This window comes from Nannobrachium achirus (assembly GCF_963921795.1).
Source record: "Nannobrachium achirus genome assembly, chromosome: 21".
NCBI classification, from domain to species: Eukaryota; Metazoa; Chordata; class Actinopteri; order Myctophiformes; family Myctophidae; genus Nannobrachium; species Nannobrachium achirus.
In genome coordinates, this window is record NC_137828.1 from 50,810,514 (window position 1) to 50,837,225 (window position 26,712).

The following is a 26,712-nucleotide window of genomic DNA, read 5'->3' on the forward strand; positions in this document are numbered from 1 at the left end:
TTTCTCTCCACTCCTGCAGCACAGACCATCATAAACACCATAAACATCATAAACATCCACAACACTGTCTGAACAAAGACAGTGGACCGAGGAAAGTAACGTAAGGCTGCACTGACTGACTAGAAGGAATGTAATAACGTGTTATTTATTAGACTGTCACTGAAGTAACAATAGTTACAGGACATCAGCTAACGTTAGCCACAGGTGCAACGTTAGCCCCATATAGAACCTCACCCGTCGCTGCGTCCTGTTGTGCTCCGAGCACAACAGGACGCAGCGATCCCAATGTAAAGAAGCCATAGTGCTTTCTTTCTTGGTTAAATCATATTAGTAGATCTTGTATCTGAACTGTGCTGTCTTGTGCTAACTGCTAATAAGTATTCAATCAATCAATACTGCATTTACCTGTAGATACACTCTGTTGTTGAAACTACTAAAGTGTTAAATTGGTATCACAATGTACTTAAAGTACCAAATGTAGAAAGTAATTATTATGCAGATTGATTGATTTAATACTTTAATAACAGTTTGCAAATACAAGCACATTAAAGTTCAGGTCAATATAAGGTCTGTTAATAGGATTTTAAACCAAAGAAAGCCTATGGCTTGTTTTCATTGGGGTCCTTGGACTCCTTTGTACTCAGAATGTCCCATTTCCCATGTTTTCAATTATATAAAATGTATAGAAATTAGAAAATACCAGATTTACAAGCTCACAATGTGTCGCATTGTGAGCGTGTAGGTCGTAGCTATTTTCAAATGGCCAAAATGTACGGCATAAATGTACTTAATTACTTTTCCACCACTGCGTATCCAAGCCCTTTTGTGGGTCATATCCTTATGCTTATGAACTTGCTTAGAGCTCTGGGGAACGATTGTATACATCAGTTAGAGCACCATTTTGACCATTTTAGTTTCGTTAGATTGTTTCAAAAGAAAAGAAAACGGGGCACGGTGGCTCACCTCATAGCTAGAAGGTCCCGTGTTCGATTCCCACCGGGGGATGTGAGGGGTGTGTTCTCTCCTCCATGTCATCAGTGCCTACATCCATGTATGTTTTGTTTTGTTAGATCGGCTGTCCTTGACGGAGGGGGGATGGACGTCACCACGTGTCTGAAGTCTCTGCTGCTGGCCGTGCAACAGTACAGGGACAACAAGTCATCACAGAGCACCTCCCAACTGCAAAAACAAGTGGAAGTGAGTCTCTTCCTGGCTTCCAAAAAAATTGCATTTTTGTTCCATTCCATCCATTTTTCATCTATGATAACTGACATCTTTACACCTTTGACAGAAGCTAATACACCAGATTAGAGATAGCCTGCACCTTTGACCCTAGCCTAGAGGAAGCTTTCATGACCAAGGTCATAAACCCATTTAGGCCTAACCTATAGAATAGGGCTAAATCAGAAATTAGCCTACAAAACAAATATGTTGCTACATACTGTACATGTACTGTAAGCCCCTCCCAAACAGCAAAATGTGTTCCCGGCTTGAATGGGTTAAATACCAAACACTTCTACATCATCTCAGAGCTGGGTTACAGGAGCAGACTATTTGTGTTTATATTTGGCAGCCTAGGACATTACCCACAGGCTGGTTGTTAGAGGGTTTCAACAACTTGGGATGCCCAAAAAAGCTGGCAAAGTATTGCGCTGTCTCCTCTAACCCTTTTGCAAATCCCGCCCCATTCTGCCCTGTTACTATGATGGGACATTAACCCTGGGCAGATTGTTTTTATAGTGGAAGTGGATGGGATTTTTTTTCCCCTTCATAGCCTCATTACAGCTATATAAAGTACCAAAGGAAAAACACCTAGGTGATATTAATAAAAAGGGAAGACAAAGGTACAGTAGTTACATTGCAAAACAGGGGATTTACCCGAAAATATATGTTTTAATTTGTTTAATCCCAGTGGGACAGAATCCTCTTTGCAGATTCTTTTATAGTGGTAGTGGATGGGATTTTTTTTCCCTTCATAGCCTCATTACAGCTATATAAAGTACCACAAAAAACACATCTACGTGATATTAATAAAAAGGGAAGAAAAAGGTACAGTAATTACATAGCAAAACAGTAGTTTTCCCCCGAAAAATAAATGTTTTAATTAGTTTAATCCTCTGGATCAGAGATAGAAAGAGAAGCGCATTGCATCTTGGGTACTAGGAAGAGGACAGAGAGAATGTTTCTCCTCACATAATAGGCTGGCTTTTCGTAATTCTGCCCATTTAAATTATATGTACCCAATCGTGACTCTTAGACCATTGATAAGGTACATGTGAACTAGTTTGTTGAAGCTTATTCGTTATGATGAGCGAGATCGCTTGACGCTTGCCGTCGCTATCACCGTACCGGCCGATCTCCGTGTCGCGCACTGCGGACAGTTGTTGAAAGCCACATTCAATATTCTCCACTGCACAAACTCCACCCCCGATAGCAAAAAGTGAATGTTTTTTTCTGGTTGGCCAGTCAGGGAGTCTCAGGGACCAATCAGAAGGCTGACAAACGGTCTATTGGCAGCCGCCACATATGGCAGAGACTCTGCTACTTATACCCGTAGAGTACTAAAGGCATGTTTTCACTACAGTTCCGGATTTTTTCCTGCAAAATAATTAGCATAATCATTTTCAACTTGCCGGGAGTTTTGTTTTTTGGGTGTTTTCACATGAGCAAAAATGCTGGCATAGCAATAAAATACATCGTTTTCACTACTAAACCGTGGCGGTATGAAAGTCCGTATTGCCAGACTTTGCGAGAGAAATAAGCAACCAGGTGTCCGAAAATAAGCCCCAAAAAGTGATATTATCTAGGCCACACAAGCAATTTAAAACTATAAGCATCGCCACATCAGCTACTTGACAATTGCCGATCTAAAAGATCACAACAAATAAAACGCAGCCAGAAACGATCAATATATACAAGCAACTTTACGGAAATCAAGACCATAGTCACTTATAATTAGCAGACATGGCAACGGAACCTGCAGCGCGCACCACACTGTCTGGGACGCTTGCTAAAGCAGCAGCGACTCACTTCTGTTCGTCTCTCTTTTTCTCTCTCACCAATGGATTTAACAAGTTACAAGAAATATTCTTCATGAAACAACACACGTGAACCTTATGTGTCACATAAGGTTCAGAAAGGATCGCTTATGCAACGTGTTGTTTTTTATTTTTTTATTTTTACGCGTCACCGATGGATGACCAGACTGTATTCCTCGTCGCTGCTCAGTAAAACACTTTACGGCGAGAAACTATTTGATGCAGATGCAGCTCTTTGAGTTGGTAGCTTCCAACTTCCATCACATCACATGAGCGCATTGCGTCCCAATCAGACAAAAAATAGGCTATAGCACCGTAAAAAGAGTTGGTAAAGATTCCAGCTTTCATCACATTACGAGCGCATCCCGTCTCCCGTTCTCCAGACCGGACTTGTATCAAAACCCACACAGCTTAATTACAAATAGGCTATAGAATAGCCTACAAATAAGTTTGAACCATGAATTGGAGCAAGCTTGCATTTATCAGCACCGCGGCCGTATAGGCTGGAGATTGTAGAAAGAAATAGACGTCTGTCTTCTGTGTTTGGCAGGCTTACATAACATTCGAATGCAATATGGATTCTGAAGCTTTCAATCCCAATTACAATGCTTTAACTGTTAATATTGGCTCAATTGCATGCACCTGCTTGTCCGAAAAAAGTAAAAATCACGGTATGCCGTTTTCACTGTGGGGAAATGTCTATTCTCCCAGTACTTTAGGCAAAAATTACTAGGTATTTTCCCGTCAAATTTTGGACTACAAAACTCACGGAAGACAAAATAAGTGGCCGTTTTCACATGGCGTGAATTTCAAAATTGCCGTCATTTTGGAAAAAACTTCCAGAAGTTTGACTCAGTGAAAACGGGGCTTAAGTGACATGCTATTGTATCATGAAGACATACAGTATGCCATGATTTTGTGAATGTAACTTTACTGCACCTGTAATATTTGTGTCCTTGTATGCATCTCCTTTGTGTGGACATAAATAAATGGTTAAAGTCTGTGTGTGTCCATCCATTCATTTGCAGGAGTTGTCAGAGCTGAAATGTAAGCGTCTGCTGTCGTCGGGCCAGGTGCTGCCCAGTGAGTGTGTGAGTGGCTTGGTGCAGGTGGCCGAGGACCCCAACTGTAGCCCCGCCCTCACTGGCACCATCATCTCCCTGCTGGGACAGATAGGTACAATACTACTTAAACTCCGGGCCCCAATACTTTATTAACATTAAGAGTTTGCAAAAAGTTCAGAGGTACTTATACAATAATGCTAAAAGGATAACACACTGAGGGCGTGTTCCATTGTGGTCCTATGTATTCAATTCATCAAGACATCAAGACATAAGTAAGTAGTCTTGCTGTGCCATATGCATAGGAGTTCTTATAGTGTGAAGCAGCTTTATGTACAAGTACACCCCTGGCCTGAACACGTGCATATCTTCTGCAAGTCGCTTCAAGCAGATCAACCCTTTCCCCCCCCTCACTGTTCCTCTGAGGTTGTGTAAAGCAATAACTTCCAGTCTCCACTTTTAGAATGGTTGACACATGGGTTAAGAAACGTGGTATCTGAGCTTCATGTTACGAGGAAGATGATCATATCTGATCTATTTATCATTGTTTTCACAGAGGCAAGAAGCCCCTCTCTGAGCTTGTGTTGTTTTGTTTTCTTTCCATTTCATTCATTTTCTTCTCTCTAGTTTGAAAGATTACCACCGAAAAATAGATTTTCGAATAGTCGTGGCATTCTTGCTCAAGCAAGTGAAATTTTGGTGCGCTGGTACAGGGGCTGCACCGCGACTCAGCGTGTCACGTATGCCTTGATGTGTTACAAATGTTTGTATATACGTTTTGTTAATACATGACTGCTGTGTCGTAAGACAAATTTCAGTGTGAACTGACAATAAAGTACTATATCATATCATATCAGTCTTGCAAGATTCCATTTTAATATTTCAAAAATCGAATGTGATGAGCAGACTGTGATGATGACAGCAGGGTGATGTGTTGTGTTGGTGGTGTTTTTTCCCTCAGCATGTGATGATGAGAGCAGGGTGTTGCTCCACAGCAGCTACAACCTGACCAGCAGTCTGTCCTCCATCATCCACTGGCACAGCGCCACACCTACACAACCGCTGGTACTGCAAGTAAGTGTCATGAGTTCCTTTCTCTGTTTCCTTTTTTCCTTCTTTACCCTTTTCCCTTTTGGGGGTTTTACCTTTCAAGACAGGAACCCCTTTTGGGGGTCTTGTTGCTACATAACAGCATTTGATGTATTTATTTATTTTGTATTTTTGAATAAATATTCAAAGTTTTTCAGAAAGCTTAGGTCAGGATTTAGACGTTTTAAGAATCGGCCTCAGTCCTAAATGGGTTAAATTGTTTAGTTACCCAATTGAAGTTGGCTGACCATGTTGTGCCGTGGAGCTGCCTGGTAAAACCATAGTCGTATGTATGTTGGTAAGGAAAAGAATCAGGTGCCCCTCCTCTGGATGGATGCCTTTTTTTTGTTTAGGCAGCGGGTGCTCAACTATAAATAGAACTCGAAACGAAAAAACAAAATGAAGAATGCAAGACTGGCTCGGATAAAAGTCATCCTCGGAGAAGAGTTATAACATTTAAATCTTCTCTGAGGACGGCTGAGGCCGAAACGCGTACGCGGTCCCAATAAATTGAGAATGTGTATCTAGCTAGTCTTTCATTCTTTATTTTGGAGTGCTGCTTTTCCCACTTAGCTGTTTTTTGTTCCATAGTGGTATGTTGTATGGCTAAGAGACCTGAAAAGCTTCACTTGACTTGTGTAATTTGCTCTCTGTGACACACGTCTATTTATGTATAATAGGCACATACATATCAAAAATGTATTATATGATAATAATTTAGCTGTTTCTGTACGTGTCAGTGTTTGCAGTTGCTACAGAAACTGACCTACAACACACGGATATTCCACTCTACAAACTACATCCATGAGCTCATAGCTTTTCTGATGACAAACATGTAAGTAAGGAGCCTCCTCCTGATCCAATATATTGATCACAAGATGAGATTAAATGACCTAGGTTCAGGGGTACCACACAGAATACTTTGATAATATTTGGAATTGATCAATTTCACTTAGACCCTCTGTAGTTTGTTCTTTGTCTGTTGTGGCAAACGTTCTTCCCACAATTAGGCCTGGGGCCAATTCTGATATCTTCACAAATTGGTACCACCCAAGGTGACCGTACATTTTTTACATTTTTGACTTCCTACATGTCTCTAGTTTACGTTTTGGTATGATAACCCTTTCTGAGACCCAGCTTAATTGATGTTATCAGCTGCTAGAGTCGGTCTCCCATCGACTTTCTATACAGGAGGAAAATACACAGAAAACATTTTTTTTTCTGGGTATTTAAGTAGGATGTGTGGGGTCTAACTAGGAGGTTGTCATGATCCTGAATCCATTGCAATCATTTGTTTTGCACAAAAAACATTCCTTGGGCTACAAATGGCCTCAGAAAACGCCCACAAAACTGATGAAAAGTGATGACTCATCACTTTTCATCACTAAACCATTGTTTTCTGGGGCCATTTGTAGCCCAAGGAATGTTTTTTGTGCAAAACAAATGCTTGCAATGGATTCAGGATCGACCCCTCACATCCTACTTGAATACCCAGAAAAAAAATGTTTTCTGGGTATTTTCGTCCTGTATAGAAAGTCGATGGGAGACCGACTCTAGCGGCTGATAACATCAATTAAGCTGGGTCTCAGAAAGGGCGGCTGATAACATCAATTAAGCTGGGTCTCAGAAAGGGTTATCATACCAAAATGTAAACTAGAGACACTAGCCCTTACCCGTTCAAAGATATGAGCTCCAAAATGATGTGCAGTGTGTGGGTTATGGGATGTGCACTGTGCACACAGTATATGAGGGATGGAAAGTAACTTTAACTGGTGCTTGCATGATGTAGGAGCATCAATGTAAGAAACCCGTTTCGTTTAATGGCTACAGAGATACTGTCGTCCCCCCCCCCCCCCCCCCCCCCCCCCCCCCCGAGCCCGCCCGCACACACACACACCCGCCTGCCTGCCTGCACACACACACACACACACACACACACACACACACACACACACACACACACACACACACACACACACACACACACACACACACAGAGAGAGCTGGTTAAACATGTTGCCTCATGCTAGATGCAGAATAAATGTGCCTCATGCTAGATGCAGAATAGATAGTAGATACACCATAAAAATGCTAATATACAGCATATGATTTGTGAAAGTGACAAACGGGCTTCACAGTTATGTCAGGTGTGTTCATATGCTAATGGTGATGCGATTTCAGATCAATTGCTCCAGCCACTGAGGAGAAACGCTGTTTCAGACAGACAGACAGACAGACAGACAGACAGACAGACAGACAGACAGACAGACAGACACTCACTCAGACATTCGCAAAATTATAGTATAGATGTAGGAAGTAAAAAATGTACGGTCACCTTGGGTGGTACCAATTTGTGAAGATCAGAATTGGCCCCAGGCCTAAATAGGGATGCTGGTGTACATTCAAGTGCTTAAACGTCAGTATTTTCAACCCGTCCTATAGTGGAAACAGATATTCTCTCAAGGGTTCCTCTTGACATAATGTTTCTCAGTGAGAAAGAGTTACATATTTCCATACCGTAATATGACATTGTTATGAGGTGTTTTAAAGTAAAAATGTCATTCAGGGGTGCCGTGGATGAAAAGGTTATTTACAGGAGTGCCCTGAGCCAAAAACGTTTGAGAACCCCTAGATTAAAGGTCATTGATTGCAGTACTGTATTGTTTGTTACAAACACACACACAAACACACTACGTCATGTTTCTCGCCACAGTCAGTCCAGTAATGATGACATCATATTGCCGTGCCTAGGACTCATGGCCAACCTGTGTCGCTACAACCCCTCCATACAGAACCAGATCAAGTCCCTGGTGAGTCTGTCTGCACCACCTGATATAAGATGCTGCCTCGCAAAGACTGTGTGTGTGTGTGTGTGTGTGTGTGTGTGTGTGTGTGTGTGTGTGTGTGTGTGTGTGTGTGTGTGTGTGTGTGTGTGTGTGTGTGTGTGTGTGTGTGTGTGTGTGTGTGTGTGTGTGTGTGTGTGTGTGTGTGTGTGTGTGTGTGTGTGTGTGTGTGTGTGTGTGTGTGTGTGTGGATAAATGCATATTATTTTGTCATTGAACGCAAGTGTACAACTAAATTATCTTGATGGCATTGATCCAATGCAAAATAAAAGTGATTGAATGCATAGGTGTTTAGTAGCAGCATAGGAACTAATAAATGACAACACTAACCTCCAACTTTAGCAGCCCTTCACTCGTCTCGCGTAGTTGCCAGAGATCTCTGCCTACTGATCAGTCTGGTGTCATTGTAATTTGGAGATTTAATAAAATCCCTACATTGCAGAACCATTTGGAAGGACAGAGGGCGTTCATTCCTAATTGAAACAGTGGGCGACACTGGGCGTAGCTTTGACACCGGTTCCGTCCAAGCCCATACATTGAATTTAAACGTATCCTGACGATTTGGGAGGCAGAGATATCCGACCGCCTGTCGTCTGACTAGCGCTTCACTGTCGGTGGTCAGGATTAAGTTCTCTAATACCTTTGCAGTGTTTGTGTGTATGTAATGTGTGTGTGTGTGTGTGTGTGTGTGCATTCTGCAGGACAATGTGAAGCAGTTCTACCGTACCTTGCTCAACTTCCTGGATCACAACAGTCTGACTGTGGTGGTGTTCACCCTGTCTATACTGGGCAGCCTCACTCTCAACGAGAAGGTCGGAGAAAAGGTAGGTGACGCACATTTGAATACTTTTATTTGGATCTAACAACAATTAACATGCCAGATCCAAACATTTTTGAAGAGGGTTTCAAATGATGGCTAAACCAGACACTGTATATGTTTAACTCACAGAATAATATGAAATGCAATGATTATACTATTGTTAGTTCACTCAAGGATAGATGGACAAAGCATCACCTCTTCCAGCTGACGATCACTGCAGAGACTGAGCAGTACTTGGCCAGTCTTTTTGCAGCAATTTTCTGCAGTCCTCCGAGTTGGAGCACAAGTCTGTGGACATGCCCCAGACTTCCAAACGAGCACAATGAATTTGCAGTTATAACTAAGTGACTTGATGCGCTCTACCAAGGGCTGATATTTCATAAGTTTGGATATGAAGCAAGTGTCCATATACAGATCAAAAGAACAACCTATTTCAAAGATGAGAACTGATTTACTTGTTTCATTAATGAAAATAATATCTGGAGTATTTGGAATATTACAGAACATATTGTCATCGGTGGAACACACACACACACACACACAGACAGAGATTTATCTGAACCACATCTTAGGTCTCGACATTTGGTTTCTCAGGATGAACATGGCCAAAATAATAACAGATCCTCCAACTCGCTCTGTGTGTGAGGAGACGGGCTATCTGGACTGTTGATCATGCTCATCTCTGCTCTGTTCAGCTTCTCGTCATTCTCCACCTTCAGGGCCCATGGCTTGCTTCCATACGTCATGACAAAAACACAAAAAGAGTTCACTAAGCCTAATACCATAAACTAGACAAAAACAATTGTAGTCTAAAACTAAACCCAGGTCTGCATGCTATAAAGTTCCATTTGGTTCTGTTTTGTACACTCAGAGCAAACAAACACTCACAAACATGGTGCAGTCTAACTGTGCTATGGAAAAGCACCATAAGCATAAAAAGAAATGACCAGACGTTGGCGCACGGAAAACCACTGGTGAATCTAGCTTTCAGCTTCCATTTCTGTATACTAAAACACTGGGATTGCTAGCCTAGTAGTACAGTAGGTTGATATATTGGTTTTTAACATTGTAGTAAAGTATATTCAGTGTGTTTTTGTTTTGTTTTTTTAGATCTTCGACGGAAAGAACATCCACCAGACGTTCCAGCTTGTCTTCAACATCATCGTCAACGGCGACGGCACCCTGACACGGAAGTACGCAGTTGACCTCTTGGTTGACCTGCTGAAGAACCCCAAGATCGCTGACCTTCTCACGAGGTACACACACACACACACACACACACACACAGCTACCTCAGTATTGTCTTTATCGTTATGCCTCTGTCAGTTTTTTGCCGAACGGGCTGTGTAATTGCAGCTTCATGTTTACCAGACGTGACAAAATGAAAAGATCTACAAGCTCACAACCTGCTGCAGCCTGATCCTATGCCCTAGGATAGGTGCTACACTCTTTTGCTACACTGCCTGTCTATGGGCATTGCACATAATGAGTAAAAGACACATTATTGTGCTGAATGATTGTTATAGAGGCATGGGAATTGGGCTATATATTCAGGAAAAGTTTTGGAAATTCATTGGTAAACATTTGTGGGAATCCTGTACTTATATTCCGCATATTAAGTCACTCTGTTCGCATAAAACATGAATGAACATGAAAAATGAACATTTGTCTCTCTCTAGGTATGAACATTTCACTGCGTGCGTGTCTCAGGTTTTGGGACTGCTGCACGGAAAAGACCCAGACTCTGCAGCCAAGGTGAGAGGGAAATAGAATATGACACCAGTCATACATTAAGTTCCAGAGGCATCACTCGCATTACACATTTTATGCACAGAACTGAGATATGAGGCCTGTTTGTTCAGAAGTCGTATACTTGTGGGGACAAATGATCTTGAAACCCTAGCCTGCAACATTGATATACTGTATATCGTACCGTCGTTCTGATGGTAAAAGGTTGTATTGACTGTATAACGGGTGCATTCTATCCCTAGCAATAGTTTTGCTCTTCCTAAGCACCCGGGTGTCATACTGTACATTGCTGTCATACTCTCAAGTCTACCCCAGCTATCTTGCTGGATACATTGATGGTTTTATGAAGTTGAACTTATTTAATTCGGATACAATATGGTTGTGTTATCTCTAAGGTGTTTGAGCTGCTCTTGGCTGTGTGCAGTGTGTCAGGGCTGCGCTCTCTCCTGTGTGAGGTGATGTTCAAACCGGTGGGGCCTAAACTCAGAGCTGCCGGTCGGAGGCAGGGCGGGGTCGATGGCGGACAGAAGGCGGAGCCTGGGCTGGCTCTCGTCCAGTGGCTGAGCTCGCCTGCGGAAGGGGCGGGGGCCTGCTGTCTGCAGGCCCTGCAACTATTGGACGAGCTGCTAGAGGTATGACAAGAGACCTGCTGTATGAGAATGACACAAATTCAGGCCTTGACACTAAGGCTTGCCCACTTGCCCCCAGCAGGTAAATAAAACTTTCGGGCAGGTGGAGTTTGCTTTCAGGTCGCCCGACCGGGCAAGTGCTAGTTTGAAAGGGGACGCAATAACACAGCACGAGATATCCGTCTAAACACCTGAACGCAGCCAAAGCGCTCTGTCTTCTGGCCTTTGGAATGTAAAAGTAAAAGCACCGTTTACCTATAATGTGCTGTTTTCACTGTTCACTGTAAAAATATAAAATAGGTGTGATATGTGAAGTCATATTCAATCATAACTATGTAGGTATTTGGATAAAGATTGAGGTATGACATTTTTAAAGTGTAAAATTGAACGGCAATTCAAATTTTACTCTACATTTTCTAATGGGCAATTTACTTTTCGGGCAAGTGGGCATGACCTTTGGGCAAGTAGATAATGACCTGTACTTGCCCGACAGGCAAGTGCCTCAGACCTTAGTGTCAACCCCTGCACATTATAGTATGTATTGAGGCATATGTATTGTTAATTGTAAGATTGTTTGTTCTGTAAAGCATTGGTTCTTAAAGAGGGTCCTTGGGGGGGTTCTTTCAGGGGATCCCTAGCTAAAGTAGTTAATGTAGCATCACAATCATTTTAACTCATTCACCACCATTGACGAGATATGACGGATTATTTTTCATCTGTCATTTCATCTCTCTCTGTCTCTCTCTCTCTCTGTCTCTCTCTTTAGGAAGCATTAGAAGCAGACAGTGTACCAGGGTGTGTGCTGAGCTTCATCTCTCTCTCTGTCTCTTTAGGAAGCATTAGAAGCAGACAGTGTACCAGGGTGTGTGCTGAGCTTCATCTCTCTCTCTCTGTCTCTTTAGGAAGCATTAGAAGCAGACAGTGTACCAGGCTGTGTGCTGAGCTTCGTAGAGATGCTGCTCCCAGTGCTGTTGGATCTGCTGAAGGGTGTCGACGCCTCGCAGGGAGACGTTGAGCTGAGGAGACGCTGCGTCCTCTTCTCTCACGTCAACGACCTGCTGCTGGATATCCTTCAAGCCATGACATGTCCACTCACCTGTTTTACACTCCACCATGGCAGAGTTTCTCAAACTTTCAAATGTCAATGTCTCTGACAGTTTACACTGTCAGAGTTACAGACTTGTATGGGTCAATTTAGACCCCCCCTAAAGGAACCCACAGAGTCCATGGAATCCACTTTGAGAACCACTGCACTGTGCGTGTTTCTTGTAGCGTTCCACTTTCAGTGTGTCTGTACGCACATGTGTCTGTGTTAGGACTGACCTTGATTACTCGAAAAGGTCGACTAATCGATCAATGGAGTATATATATTTTTTTCTTCTTTTCTTTGCATGATTGGACAGATTGGCCTAATTTATTATATCAATTAACTTATAGTTTGCCAAAAAATAGGATGCGTATCATGATTTATTGGGAGAAACCAAGCAAGTGTGTTAAATCAGACATTAACTCATTCTGGGCGATGCCCGTAGAAAACCGTAGATTTCCCGCTGTACCGCGGTGCCATGCCCGTCGAACCCGGAAGTTTAATTAGCTTTAATCATTATGAAAGGATTAAAAGTATTATCGCAGATTTTCGCTGATTCTGGCTCTTTAGGCCCGCCCCCCTAACTGTATCCGGTCATTTCCGGTCTGGACCGGATCTAGCTTTCCGTATCCGGTCTGAGCCTGGGCCATAGTCCCGCCTCCGTTGGTTTACAGTGTAACAGAAGTGGAAGCTACTCGGCGATGGAACACTCGTTTTTTCAATCGGATTTTTGCGTTTGGAAACTTTGATCCAGTCTCTACACGCCTGGATTATGATCCCCGCACATATTGTGCGTTTTGTGCGCGAACGTGTCCACTTGTTACCATAGCGCACAGTTGGCTTTTTTCAATGTTTTTTCATGTAAACACTGGCGGATAAGCAGGGATACAGCGTGGCAACGGATATGTCTATTTCAATGGGGTTTTTTTTATTCGAAAGCTTGTCACCGAGTCTACAGTCTACTAGATGAGTCGCGCACAGATTGTGCACGATGCGTGCGCGTGCCCACGTTAAAAGGTAAGGACAATTTGGCAGCTGCTTACTAGAGCTATGTTTAAAATGGCAGCAAAATTGTTAAGCACCCCTGCCGAGCTACATATCCGGTACCACTTAAACTCTCTAAAATTGGTAAAAGGTACTTATAATATACATACTTGATACAGTTATTTTTTCACTATCAAGTCTTTGCCGAAAAATAGCAGATCTACAAGCTCACAACGCGCCACGTGGCGACAAGTTGTGAGCTTGTAGATCGGCTATTTTTTTTTTGGCAAATGTTCCACCTCAGGATAATGGATTTTGATTATCGCAATAATATCGCAAATCACGATTCCTTTTGTCACTATAATTGTGATATGAGATGTTCATATCGTCCAATCCCTAGTAGTAGGTGGTGCAGAATTGAGATGCATTTACAACTTGTGTGTGTGTCAGCGCCCGTTTGTAAAAGCCTTAACGTCTCTCACTCCTGTGTGACGAGGACTCCACCAGGAGTCTGGTTGCTCGCCATCTGAGTGCTCAGCTCTGCCTCTCATTGGTTGAGTCGCTGCTGTCGTGCAGCCAGAACAGCAGCCCTCTCAGCTGTCCCCCTGCTGGCTCTGGAGACGACGACCTCAGGTGACGACCTTCTTCTCGCACGTAGGAATGGGACGATATCAACATTCCAAGTCACGATAATAGCAGATATACAAGCTCGCAGCACGGCACTCTGTGCCGCGCTGTGAGCTTGTCCGGGACCCCTAGGGGCTCCTCAGAGTTACTATAAGCGGTCCTCCAAATCTTTGTGTGATAGAATCTTTTTTCTACTTTTGCATATTAACCACTTGAATCCTAGCGACCATAATCTGAGAACTTGAGCCAAAAATAGCAGATCTACAAGCTCACAACGCCTCGCGCTGCGAGGCGTTGTGAGCTTGTAGATCGGCTATATAAAACATTGAAGACCCCGTGTTAAAGAATACAATGTTTAAAGTAATAATGCATGATAATATATATATATAATATTTATTTGTTTATGATATGTTGTGCGTTTCAGCCAGGTGTGTGCCGAGGCCATCCTGAAGACCCTGGAACTGATGAGCAAACTAAGACAGCAGGTGAAAGACATGGAGACCAGCTTCTACAAGATCCTACAGGTAGGTTTACAATATAGGCCAGGGGTTTTCAACTGATTCTGACCCAAGGACCACCATCCTGACTAAGAACAACCTGTGGACCACCACTACATTGTTGCAGGGGTCCATCATAGACCCACCCGACATCACATGTCAGTTTTCAGAGCAGGGCAAGGATATCATTTGCCAAGATTCAGCCACATTTGAATGCATCAAGTATGGACAGCACAAGCCCTCTCTCAAAATATTATTATTCACATGCAAACAAGAAAGAAATAAAAGTAAAAGTACATTTTCAAAAAGTAAAAGTACTTTTTTCTTTTTTTCCTTTCTTTTCTTTTTTCTTTAATGCACGGCCAGGGAAATTATACACACTATAAGATGCCAGGTCAACACAGTGACCTGGCAACAGTCTACATAACATGCTGTCGTCGAGGCTGGGGCAAGTGCTACGGCAGGTTGCCCTCAGAGTTTGCTTTCAGGCTGCTGCTGCTTTTCTGCCCGACGGAGCAAGTGCATTCTGTATTCATTAATTAAATATTACTGGCTATTCATGAAGAACAATGCTACCCTTTTCCAACTAGCAGCATGCACTGATTCTGGTTTTCAAAGTGACTGTTGCCACTCGGCAGTTATCGATTGGATTTCATTAATTTGGGTTCTACAAGAGTAAGGGTTTGCTTTTCGGGCAAGCGGGCATAAGCTTTGGTCAAGTAGAACTTGCCGGGCAAGTGTCTCTGAGAGCTTAGTGTCAACCCATGGCTACAGTATGGGCTAAAGACCCTCTGGCTGGACTAGCACATATGCGTGAAACATCTTCTCCGTATCGCCTGAGAATGGCCACTGGGGGCGCCGTACTAATGCATTGTCAATGGAAGGTTGTTTGGTGTTTTGTCGTTGCCGTGTCTCTAGCTCAACCACAGCCTGTCTTTTGGCCAAGAGACACGGCAACGACAAAACACCAAACAACCTTCCATTGACAATGCATTAGTACGGCGCACCCAGTGGCCATTCTCAGACGATACGGAGAAGATGTTTCACGCATGTGTGTGGCAAGCCTCAGTCTCTGTAACTGTTCCTCATCTTTTACTTGATGTGATCATTTCCCCAACGCTTGGCCCCATGGCCTGTCCTCTAGCACCACCCACAGGCCAAAATTTACATTGCACACAATATATCTCAACACTGACAACTTAACAAAATATCTATAACTGCTACCTACCTATAGAGGCCAGTAGCAGGACCGCTTAGTCTCGTTCTCCCATTATTGGTTAACAAAGGGTTATTTCTTCATCTCCCATCCTCCCCGGCCTTGACGGACGGCAGCCTACCGCGGCCATTTCACATTAATTCTTGCATGAGGATGCCCTCTACTGCTGGTATAGCGAAAGTACACCTATTTAAGGAGAAAAAAAAAATACATCTTTGTCTATAACATCGCAAAGGTAAGGTGCTTTTGCTGGCACAAAACCCAATAAATAAATAACATCTGTCAGTAAAACAGTTAATAATATCATTCCATTTGGGCTGTAGGGGTGCTTAATGTCTGATTTAACACACTTGCTTGGTTTCTCCCAATAAATCATGATTGTCCCCAGGGGAAATTTGTCTTCACAAGTCTGATCAACACAAAAAACAACACAAAACCATATAACACAAAACATCACAAGACAGATCATCAGGTTCCCACTATTCACAGAAAAACCATCCTAGCGACGGGGGGCGCTTGCTTAGCAGATTGTTTAGTGCAGCGATGGCTAACAAACGAACGGACCGTGTAGCTGCAGCAGAGCGTGCGCCTGAGTACTAAGTTACCGTGTCGATGTCTCTCTCTCTCTCTCTATGTCTCTCTCTCTCTCTCTCTGTCTCTCTCCCTGTCTCTCTATGTCTCTCTCTCTCTCTCTCTCTCTCTCTCTCTCTCTCTCTCTCTCTCTCTCTCTCTCTCTCTCTCTCTCTCTCTCTCTCTCTCTCTCTCTCTCTCTCTCTCTCTCTCTCAGGACCAAAGGATGGTGACCCCATTCTCTCTGGGACTGACATCCAACCACAGAGAGCGAGTACAGTGTGGCCTGTCCTTGTTGTTTGAAGCCACGCCACTGCCAGATTTCCCCCTGCTGGTGTGAGTGAGACATGACACGCCCAGCGCACATTACCACTTTCCATCCCATTGAGGAGTATACTCCTCAATTCATTCATTGGTGGTTCTGTGCCATTGCGTTGTGGGCTTCTGCTATTTTCAGAGTGCAACACCCGAGCGCAACCAAACATAAAATGACTTTTAGTTCCACTCCGGAACTAATAGACAAGCAGCATTGCTGTATGTATATTTTTGACCCAGCTGATTTGGTCACATTTCATATTAGCATTGCTGTATGTATATTTTCGACCCAGCAGATTGGGTAAAATGTTAAGAAAACCCATAATAAATTCACGAACATAAAATTAACTTTTTATTTTCTCACAAAAACAGACAAATAAGAATTTTAGAAATGATTGGAAACTCAAAACTGCCATGACATCATACATGTTCTTTACAAGTGTCTGTAAACTTTTGGCCGCAACTGTATTTAGTCTTAATCATCGTAGCTTAGTTTTTATTTCGTTTTTGTCAGTGAAAAAAAGGTAGTCAAACATTTTTTCATCATAGTTTTAGTCAACGAAATCAACACTGCAGTGCACACACTCAGTCATACAGTGTAATTATTGTTGACCTCTGCATTCCATCCAATACAATATCAGTGTTTTGTGTTGAAGTCTAGGGGAGAGCATGGCTGCCAACAACGCCTACCGCCAGAGGGACGCCGAGGTGTCCATGAAGCGCGTCGCTGTGCAGGAAGTCCCGCCCTCCTCCTGGACAAACGTCAGCCTGACGGATTCACCCAAGAACTCCAACAAAAGTGTCAACAGCCTCATCGAGAGAATACAGAATGGAATGGAGGTTTGTTGTTGGACCATTATTACGTGTATTTTGGATACACTCCGATGCAGGTGTGTACAAGTAGGCCTGCATTGAAATAATGTGGAAATGAAATACACATTCAGGAAAAGTGATTCTGAGGCGAGCACCCCGGTGGTGCAGTGTTACAGTGCCTGCCCCACCACCACAGATGTTGTGGGTTCGAATCCGCCTTGGGGCATCTGGGTTTGACGAGCATCTATACCAGTGGTTCTCAACCTTTTCAGGCCGCGACCCCCAAAATAATCATATTTTAACTGGGTCCCCAGTTAAAAGTACAAGGGAACCAAAGTCATAGCACCCCATTACCTTCAAGATAACCCCACCCCCCACCCTGACGAGCACTAAGAGTTGAGGAATTACATTTTGTATAACACGAACCTATTGTGAAAATAGAAGATCTAGATTGGCTATTCACAATTACTGCTTCTAATATTTGACAATTTGGCCAATGTTTAATTTGTCATTTTAGAGGTATTAAAAAGTCCTTAAATTTGTCACTTCAGAAATGTGCAGATACCCTCTATACACTTAAACTTTATGTTGGTTTGTTTACTGTTGAGTGAGGAAAACAATCTTTCACATTAAGCTAATAATCTGGGGACCCCCCAGAGTCCCGAGCCACAGGTTGAGAACCACTGATCTATATGGACACAATTGGATCTTGTTTCAGGGGAGGGAAGCTGTGGGGAAGGGGGATAATTGTCACTGCATAGTACTAGCCTGGAAACCAGACAGATCTGCCAGTGCAAGAAAAGAAAACAATTGCCCTCTGCAGATTTGGTCTGGCCCATGTGGTTTTGATTGGATTTAGCTGCACTCTAAGTGGTGGGGCACCAGTCAGGGCCCAGTATGCAAATGTTAAATTATCACCAGAGTTAATTAACTCTGCCCCATGGAAATGCAGATCCAGACTAATAGCTACGCAGTGATATTAGTCTGGCCATGCCAGGCTATGGGGGTACAGGCACAGCAAGAGAAAGAACACGTACATTGCAAAATCCTCAGTGTTAATTTAACTAAATAATAACCTGAAAGGAACGCTGATACTGTATTTTGGAATCATGGGGCTCTCATCAGGGTTACATCTGTGTTGGTCCTTCAAAGTATTCAAATGTCGGTTTCAAGTCTATCAGTGCTGAAAAACTATTATAATATATTATATTCTGTCGCCCATTTTGTTCCGTTACCATGTTGGAATAGGACAGAACAGAAGACGGCCCTTGAATGTTTCTGCCCGTTATAATGTAATGCATGTTGTCTCTGCTGAATGTTCTTTCTTCCTCAGTTGCAGGAAGACGTGCGCGTGTCCCAGATCATTGATGTGTACGAGGAGAAGCTCTCTTCTCTGGCGGTGAGTGGAGTGCACGTCTAAACAATGCATTGTGTGTCTTCAACAGGAGTTCTGGGACCCCTAGGGGGTCCTCAGAGTTACTACAGGGGGGCCACCAAATCATTGTGTGATTGGAGATATATAGCATACAGCGTAGCGTTGCAGTATTGACGCGTGTTAACTCAATAGCTGCCAGGCGCCGCTAGGTGCCGCTAGAGTGCCAGCCATTCTCCCGTAGGCATTCACTATCACATCCGGGTCGCCAGCCTGAACTGGCTTGGCTTTTCACTCGAATGAGTGCTATGCTAGCGAGCCGGAGGAAGTTAGCTATCAGTTAGCAATCGACTATATAATTTTTTAGAAGAGCGATCTAAAGTTATTCAGCCGCCAAAATAACTTGTCTGCTGACCTCGGAACACAATCCGGAGAAAATCCGCTGTAAAGATGTGTTTTTCTATTGGAGTGGGCGGCGTGCTGCGGCCTTTTCTTCCCATTACGTGCCGTGTAAACAGAATCGCGGCCTTGTGCTAGGATGCTAAATTAGACCGGGGGCTTCGTTGATGCCTCCGATTATTTAATTCATTTTACTAAAGGAACCGAATAATGTCGGTTCTTGTAATCCTTAATACGTCTTGCTGAAACAGCGTTTTTTTGGGGGGGCTCTAAACTTTTTTCTAAACCATTTTCAATGGAATAAATCATCGGGACAAGTAGAATGGCTCATTGGGAAGCGGTGGAGGAGCCAGGACCACCCACGTCGCTACTAGCAGCTCAGGGTAAGCGAAATAGATTAAAAAATTAGTATTGGAATGGAAAAAAGAACCGAGATTATTCGCTTTTCGCACAGAAAGAGTTAAGTGCCGTGCTATAGCACCAGCACCAACTTGATTATGAAAATAATGGGTACGGCTGTTTTGGCACGTGCCGTCCGCAGCCGGTGTGTGTTCCCCTTGAGTAGAGTGAAAGGTCAAGTTTACCAAGTATTGACAGTTTTACGTGGTTAATTCCTGAAAATACACTTAAAATGAATCCAACTTGACTTGCCTGGCGCTGCTCAGACTAATTCCTCACTGCGTCTCACCACCACCGCCACCAGGGGGTGCTGTTGCGGTCTGGAACCCAGGCTACAACTTGACAGTGCTGCCAAACAAGTCTATGAAGCTATCTATGACATCTATGAAAAAGTTAGTTATGTATTGGGGGGGGGGGGGTCCCTCGTTCATCTCTCTCTAGGGCAGGGGTTCCCAAACTTTTTTTGTCTCGGGGTACCCCATAAATATTTTTTTTAATCTGAGACACCCTTACATTATAATTTTCACTCCCAGCACCATATATTTATAGCATATCGTCGTTGTCGGGTGGAAACCTTGTATGTCCAAAATCATTCGTTTTGTATTTATCATCTATAAAATGTACTAAACCACTGAAAACAGCAGATCTACAAGCACATGATGCGAGGTGTTGTGTGCTTGTAGATCGGCTGTTTTCACTAGTTTTGTGCGTCTTGTATGATGAAGCAGGGCTTTGCTTTACCAAAAGACATACACATTTGAAACTTGGAGATACCAGTAAGACTCCCTAATCGGGAGATAAGCGACCGTTGGTCGCTTATCTCCACAAATAGGCCAAAAGTTTGTTTTACCAATTATCAAGACATACGGGCAGTTGACAGTTTGCCATGGTTACTCATTGAAGTTGAATCTCCATATATGGAGACATAAGTTGCTCATACCATAGCAACCATGTTTTTTACAGGGCCTGGGATTGATGACATCAGAAATCTCCATATATGGGCATGAAAGGGATTTTGTTTCTGGAAATATGTCTGTGGGGTGCCACATTTGGAATAAAACACTTACATCACACATCTGGATATCCATACAGCCCATCTAGTTTGCCTGTGTCCATTTATGCCCATATATCTGATGACATTGGGACACTGATCTCCATATATGGGCATAAAACTTATGTTAATTAGTAAAGCCTGGGGATCTCCATATATGGGCATGAGGGGTACTCTAAAAGGGCATCATCTGGGAATAGCAAATATAGTTATCCTAGAAAGTGAAAATCTTACATCAAAGGCCATAACTACCTACCTACCACCATACTGCATTCCTCATTAAACTACCTACCAGTAAGATGCCTATAGGGAGAAAAGCAAAGGGCGAGGTTGCACCATTTCTTGGTCTTCTGGCCAGTGATGTATATCGGACCATTTAACCATATATGGAGACATCTGGTACCCAAAGATATTCACAGATATGGGCTTAATATTGATGACATAAGGGATCTCCATATATGGGCATAAAATGGATTTGGTTACCCTGGCAACACGGGGATCTCCATATCTCCATATATGGGCATAAAAGGGATTTGGTTCCCCTGGCATCACAGGGATCTCCATATATGGGCATAAAAGGGATTTGGTTCCCCTGACATTACAGTGATGTCAGTGGCTGGTTCTACAGAGGGGATCTCCATTTATGGGCATAAAAGGGAATGTATGTATGATGATGTCAGATATCATAGACGTCATAGGACTTTCACATAACGAATAACTGAGTAAGCATGTAAACCCGTAAAATCTATATTTGGGCATGGCTGATTTATGACCTCATCATGATGACACGAGCAAACACAGCTGAATTGTATAAATGATCAGTGCAGAAACCAACAGAAGTATTTGACCAAGACTCTTCGATTTAAACATCAACAAAGGTGTGACGTTTGTTGATGGTCACAAAGGTGTGACGGACGGACGGACGGACGGACGGACGGCCGGTGGAGGTTTTCATAGTAAACTGCTCCCTGACGGTCGCAACAAGGTTTCTGCTCGACAGTGACGATATTTTAGTGATTATGTTGCGAGGAAAACGTTGAGATAATAGCCATTTTGACTGAAAATAACTTTGAAATTCAAGTTTAAAATGGTACCAAATATTTCTTCAAGTGTCCAAATAAATTCCAAATATTATCAAATTATCTCACGGCACCCCTGGACAGCTGTCACGGCACCCCAGGGTGCCCCGTCACCCACTTTGATAACCCCTGCTATAGGGGACTGCTATAGGGGGGCTATTGAAGACCCCTCCATTAACTAATCGCTGTCTGTCTTCCTCTTGTCCTCATCCTCTCACCATTTTCACTGTCTCTCTTTCCATCTCTCTCTCGCTCTCTCTCTCTATCTCTCTCTGTCACTCAGTCTAAAGAGAGTCGTCTTCAGGACCTGCTTGAGGCCAAGGCCCTGGCGCTCTCTCAGGCTGACCGGCTCATTTCTCAGTACCGCTTTCAGCGAGCACAGGCCGAAGCTGAGGTAACATGAACACACACACACACACACACACACACACACACACACACACACACACACACACACACACACACACACACCTACGTGCTCTCTATTACAGACAATAATACACCAAAATGGATGTTGGGTAGAGAACTGCAGTATGGTTGCTTGTGTTCTCGAAAACTACTCATCTGACTGACTTCACACTAGAGACCGCACTGCCTTGCAGCACTGCACCTAGTAGTATGAATAATCCAGTGGACTGGATAAAATTACAGCTGCAAAGTATGAATTTGACCGGATGAGTGGTGGTGGCAAATATGGGGGGGGGGGGTCACATCCTGAACAGGTTAAAACATGATTATTTTGGGGAGGGTCACAACCTGAAAAGGTTGAGGGAACCACTGGTCTATAATCTAATCTAATCTTCCAGGCCCGTAAAATGGGCAGCCTGCTGAAGGAGGCGGAGCGTGGCAGGGAGGACCTGCAGGGGGCGCTCTCTGCCCAGGTGATGGAGGTGGAGCGCTCCAAGGCCGACATGGAGGCTCTGCTGCAGCACAACAGCAGACTGCAGCAGGACTCCCAGGAGCACCAGGGCCTGAAAGGATCCTACAACTCCCTGCTCAGCAGGTCTGAACCTCTGTCTCTAAACACCAGGCCCTCACATGAACCTCTGTCTCTAAACACCAGGCCCTCACATGAACCTCTGTCTCTGAACACCAGGCCATCACATGAACCTCTGTCTCTAAACACCAGGCCCTCACATGAACCTCTGTCTCTAAACACCAGGCCCTCACATGAACCTCTGTCTCTAAACACCAGGCCCTCACATGAACCTCTGTCTCTGAACACCAGGCCATCACATGAACCTCTGTCTCTAAACACCAGGCCCTCACATGAACCTCTGTCTCTAAACACCAGGCCCTCACATGAACCTCTGTCTCTAAACACCAGGCCCTCACATGAACCTCTGTCTCTAAACACCAGGCCCTCACATGAACCTCTGTCTCTGAACACCAGGCCCTCACATGAACCTCTGTCTCTAAACACCAGGCCCTCACATGAACCTCTGTCTCTAAACACCAGGCCCTCACATGAACCTCTGTCTCTAAACACCAGGCCCTCACATGAACCTACAACTCCCTGCTCGCAAGTTCACGCTGTGAGCTTGCATATCTGCAATTTTTCAATAGTTAAAGCACAAAATAATCCATAATAATGTGTTCCCAGTCTAAATAGGTTAAACCCCCCTCCCCCTATGAAGAACATTCATGGGGGGCCCGCAGTGAATCCTTGTACCCAGGGCCCACAACTTGGTGCGACACCCCTGCTCTCTGCACCAGTGCAGCACAAACTATCATTGTCGTGTCAAGGGTCCCCAAATAGGCTCTACTGCACAGCAGCCATATTGGAAATAAAATAAAATTGAGACCCACTGTTGTAGCAGAGTGTACCCAGTGAGCCATCATGCACACTATCAGCAGCACCCGGACTCTTTTTGACAAGAATGGAACACTTTCACGACTTTACTCTTCCAGGATTCAAATTCAAAAGTAGAAGATCCAAAAGCTCAAAACTCGTTGCTAGCTACGCCCCTAAAAGGTGCTGGTTGTTATGTGTGTCTTTCCAGGTTTAACGACAGCGAGTCTCTGTTGAAGGAGCTGCAGGCGGCTCACATCTCCCTCACCAAGCAGAACGACTCGCTGAGGAAGAACCATGAGACCCTGAGGAAACAACACGACAAGTAAAGACAACCCCACACACACACACACACACATATGCACAGAATTAAAACCGAGCAGGAAATCGGTGCACATTCTCTGGCATTAGCGTTTATTATTGCTAAATGGATACTGTACTGTGTGAAGTTGAATATACTAACCCGTTGCACATAGAACATACTGTGAAGCTGTTTACAAAAGGTTTGTTTTGTTTACAAGTACAGTAGCAACTACTGGAAAAAAAATATGCTACATTTGAGGATGCTCCTTTATTTTTCTCTTTGCTCTTTTGCCTTTTGCACTCTTTCTTTTCTCAATCTTTCTACGTATTATTATTACACTTTTAGATTATTATATATTTTTTTTATGTTTGCTGTTATTATATATACCACTGCATTGTCTGAAGGATGCCAAACAAAAACATGTTTTACTCTTGTGTACCTGTACAAAAGAGTACAACCTTGAACCTTGATCACTGTGTGCTCTGTCTCCCCCTTCAGGACGGTGTCGGTGTTGGAGGACAGAGAGGAGAGGATCAAGTCCCTGCAGTCTGACCTGCAGCAGAGAGACGGTGACATCACAGGTCAGCAAGGCTGTGTGTTGTCATGGTTATTGGGATTTATTTAATTTCATGTTGAGCTAAAAAGAAGTTCAAACTAGTGAAGATCTAGCAGATTTACAAGCTCACAACGTGTCGCTAATCTTCTGGTTTAGCATCTTAACTGTCTCTTCTGTTGCCACTCTTATCTCCATATCATCATCCATCTTTGGCTGAGTGCTGTGCTGTTATCGTGCCGTATCGTATCTAATGCCCTGGTTTCCCCTTGCATCTGTCAGCTCTGTGCTGTTATCTGTTGTCTAATCCAGGGGTCTTCACTAGGGGGTCTTCAGAGTTACTACAGGGGGTCCTCCAAATCTTTTTTTGGCAAAGAGCTTTGGTGTAGAGGGGAAAAAGAACAGACTAAGTACAGAGTGAAAGGTCAAGTTTATTAAGTATTGACGGTTCAAGTGGTTAAATATCTGAACACAAGTTGACATGAATCCAAAATACACTGACGATTGTGCTGTCAAACGATGAAACTATATGGAATCTATGAACAGTTTGGCCTGGTCCTTGGTCTGAAAACGTTGAAGACCCCTGGTCTAATCTAACCCCCCTGTTTCCCCCCTGCATCTGTTCAGCTCTGCGGGAGCAGCTGAGAGCGGAGGAGGACAGAGGGAAGGAGAAGGAGAGCGAGAAGAGAGAGCTGGAAGAGACGGTGGATCTTCTGAAGAAGGAACTGAACAAAACGGAGCAGGCCAGGAAGGAGGCCAGCATCAGGGTAAGATGGACACACACTGGCAGGCAGTGCTATAGCTATCATAAAGAATGTAGTGCAGGGCTCTTCAACAGGGGGTCCGGGACCCCTTGGGGGTCCTTAGAGTTACTACAGGGGGGCCCGCCAAATCCTTGTGTGATAGGATAATTCTTTTAAATTAACAACTTGAACCCTCGCATCCCAATTCTAAGGAGAACTTTAGCCAAAAATAGCAGATCTACTTGTAAATCGAGCTTGTAAATCGGCTATTTTTTGGCAAATATATTTGGTGTAGAGGTAAAAAAAGAGCAGACCAAGTACATAGTGGAAGGTCAAGTTTACGAACTATCGATGATTTAAGTGGTAAAATGTCTGAAAATACACATTAACATGAATCCAAAATAGACTGATGACGGTGCTGTCAAACAAGTCTATGAATCTATCTATGAAATCGATGAAAATCACACATCTATACAATATGTAGAGGGGATCCCTGCTTCATCTCTCTCGACTAAGGTGCCGGCTACACGGAGCTGGATATTTTTGTGTGGTTGGGGCTTGCAGCCACACAAAGCTGAATATTTCGGCAGCAAAACTGGATATTTTTGAAACCGGATAAATAAGTGAAGACATTGAAAAATATCCGATTCACTGGATCTGTGTAGGTATGGAACACGGATATCTCTGAAGACTTTACTATGTGTGTGCTTGTCCGCCTAGTGGAGGTCTGGTCAACCGGTCTAGTGGAAAATCGGCATATATGAAATATCCAGCTCCGTCTGGCCTAGGCCTAAGGGGCCCTTGGCCTGAAAATGTTGAAGACTCCTGCTGTTATGTTTTTGGAGCAGCTAGGCCCCATGCAGCCAGGGCTGAGCCCGGGTGTCTCTTGAGTGTTAACAACATCTCCTATCCAATCAACAGGCATCGTCTCTGGAGCTGCAGAAGAGCCAGGTGGAGGTGAAGCTGAAGCAGAAGGAGGACGAGCTCAACAAACACTCAGCCATGATCGCCATGATCCACAGCCTGAGCAGCGGCAAGGCCAAGAGCGACGTCAACCTTTCCCTCTGACAGGGACACACACATTCATGTGGTGTTTGTTGTTGAAAAGACATCAAGCCATAGGCTATTTTTAGCACCATAGTAGCGGTCTGTCTCAGGTGCATTTAAAGGCGTAGTTTACCCCAAAAATACTTATTTTCCATCTGCGTAGCAGCCATTTTGGAAAGAAATTTGGCCTCTTCCTTAAGGTCCTTGTTCCTACACAGAGCAATAACAATGAAATTAATGAAGGTTCTGGTCCACACCAGTGGGTCTCAAGTGTTCTTGAGGTGTTTCCGTTTTCTGTAGGTGGAACCGTCCGTTTGTACACTAAATGTAACAGAGCCTTCATTGTGAAGGAAGTAAGGAAGATGCCCAATTTATTTGCAATATGGCTGCTGTGCATAAGCTTTTATTTTTAAGTTTGTCTTTCTTTTTTGTCGCATTCCTACGTTTTCTTTGTAGGAGACTCATTGGCGTCAGTCTCTGCAGGTCAACACATTTTTGATTTAGGAATGTGACAAAAAAAACACCTCCATGAATTCAATGCTTCGTGGGGTGTGTAATTGATGAAAAAAATAAATGTTTTTTTCCCACTCCTTCCAACCGACTGATCTCCCAACTTCACTCGACTGCCAGTCTGT

At 43.6% G+C, this 26,712-nt stretch overlaps 1 protein-coding gene across 1 annotated transcript; it reads left to right on the forward strand.

Moving 5' to 3' along the window:
• Nucleotides 1–26,098, forward strand: cip2a (cellular inhibitor of PP2A; the record flags this gene model as incomplete). The annotated part of the gene is made up of 22 exons (XM_080751828.1): nt 1–100; nt 1,071–1,197; nt 4,067–4,214; nt 5,061–5,173; nt 5,929–6,023; nt 7,902–7,998; nt 8,733–8,855; nt 9,962–10,107; nt 10,531–10,606; nt 10,996–11,232; nt 12,132–12,315; nt 13,789–13,933; nt 14,352–14,451; nt 16,428–16,546; nt 17,182–17,365; nt 18,672–18,737; nt 21,922–22,032; nt 22,445–22,641; nt 23,642–23,755; nt 24,233–24,315; nt 24,915–25,054; nt 25,952–26,098. Exons 2-22 carry the CDS (start codon nt 1,096–1,098, stop codon nt 26,096–26,098), a joined length of 2,727 nt encoding a protein of 908 aa, XP_080607954.1. The 5' UTR covers nt 1–100; nt 1,071–1,095.
• Between the last annotated feature and the right edge of the window lie 614 nt (nt 26,099–26,712).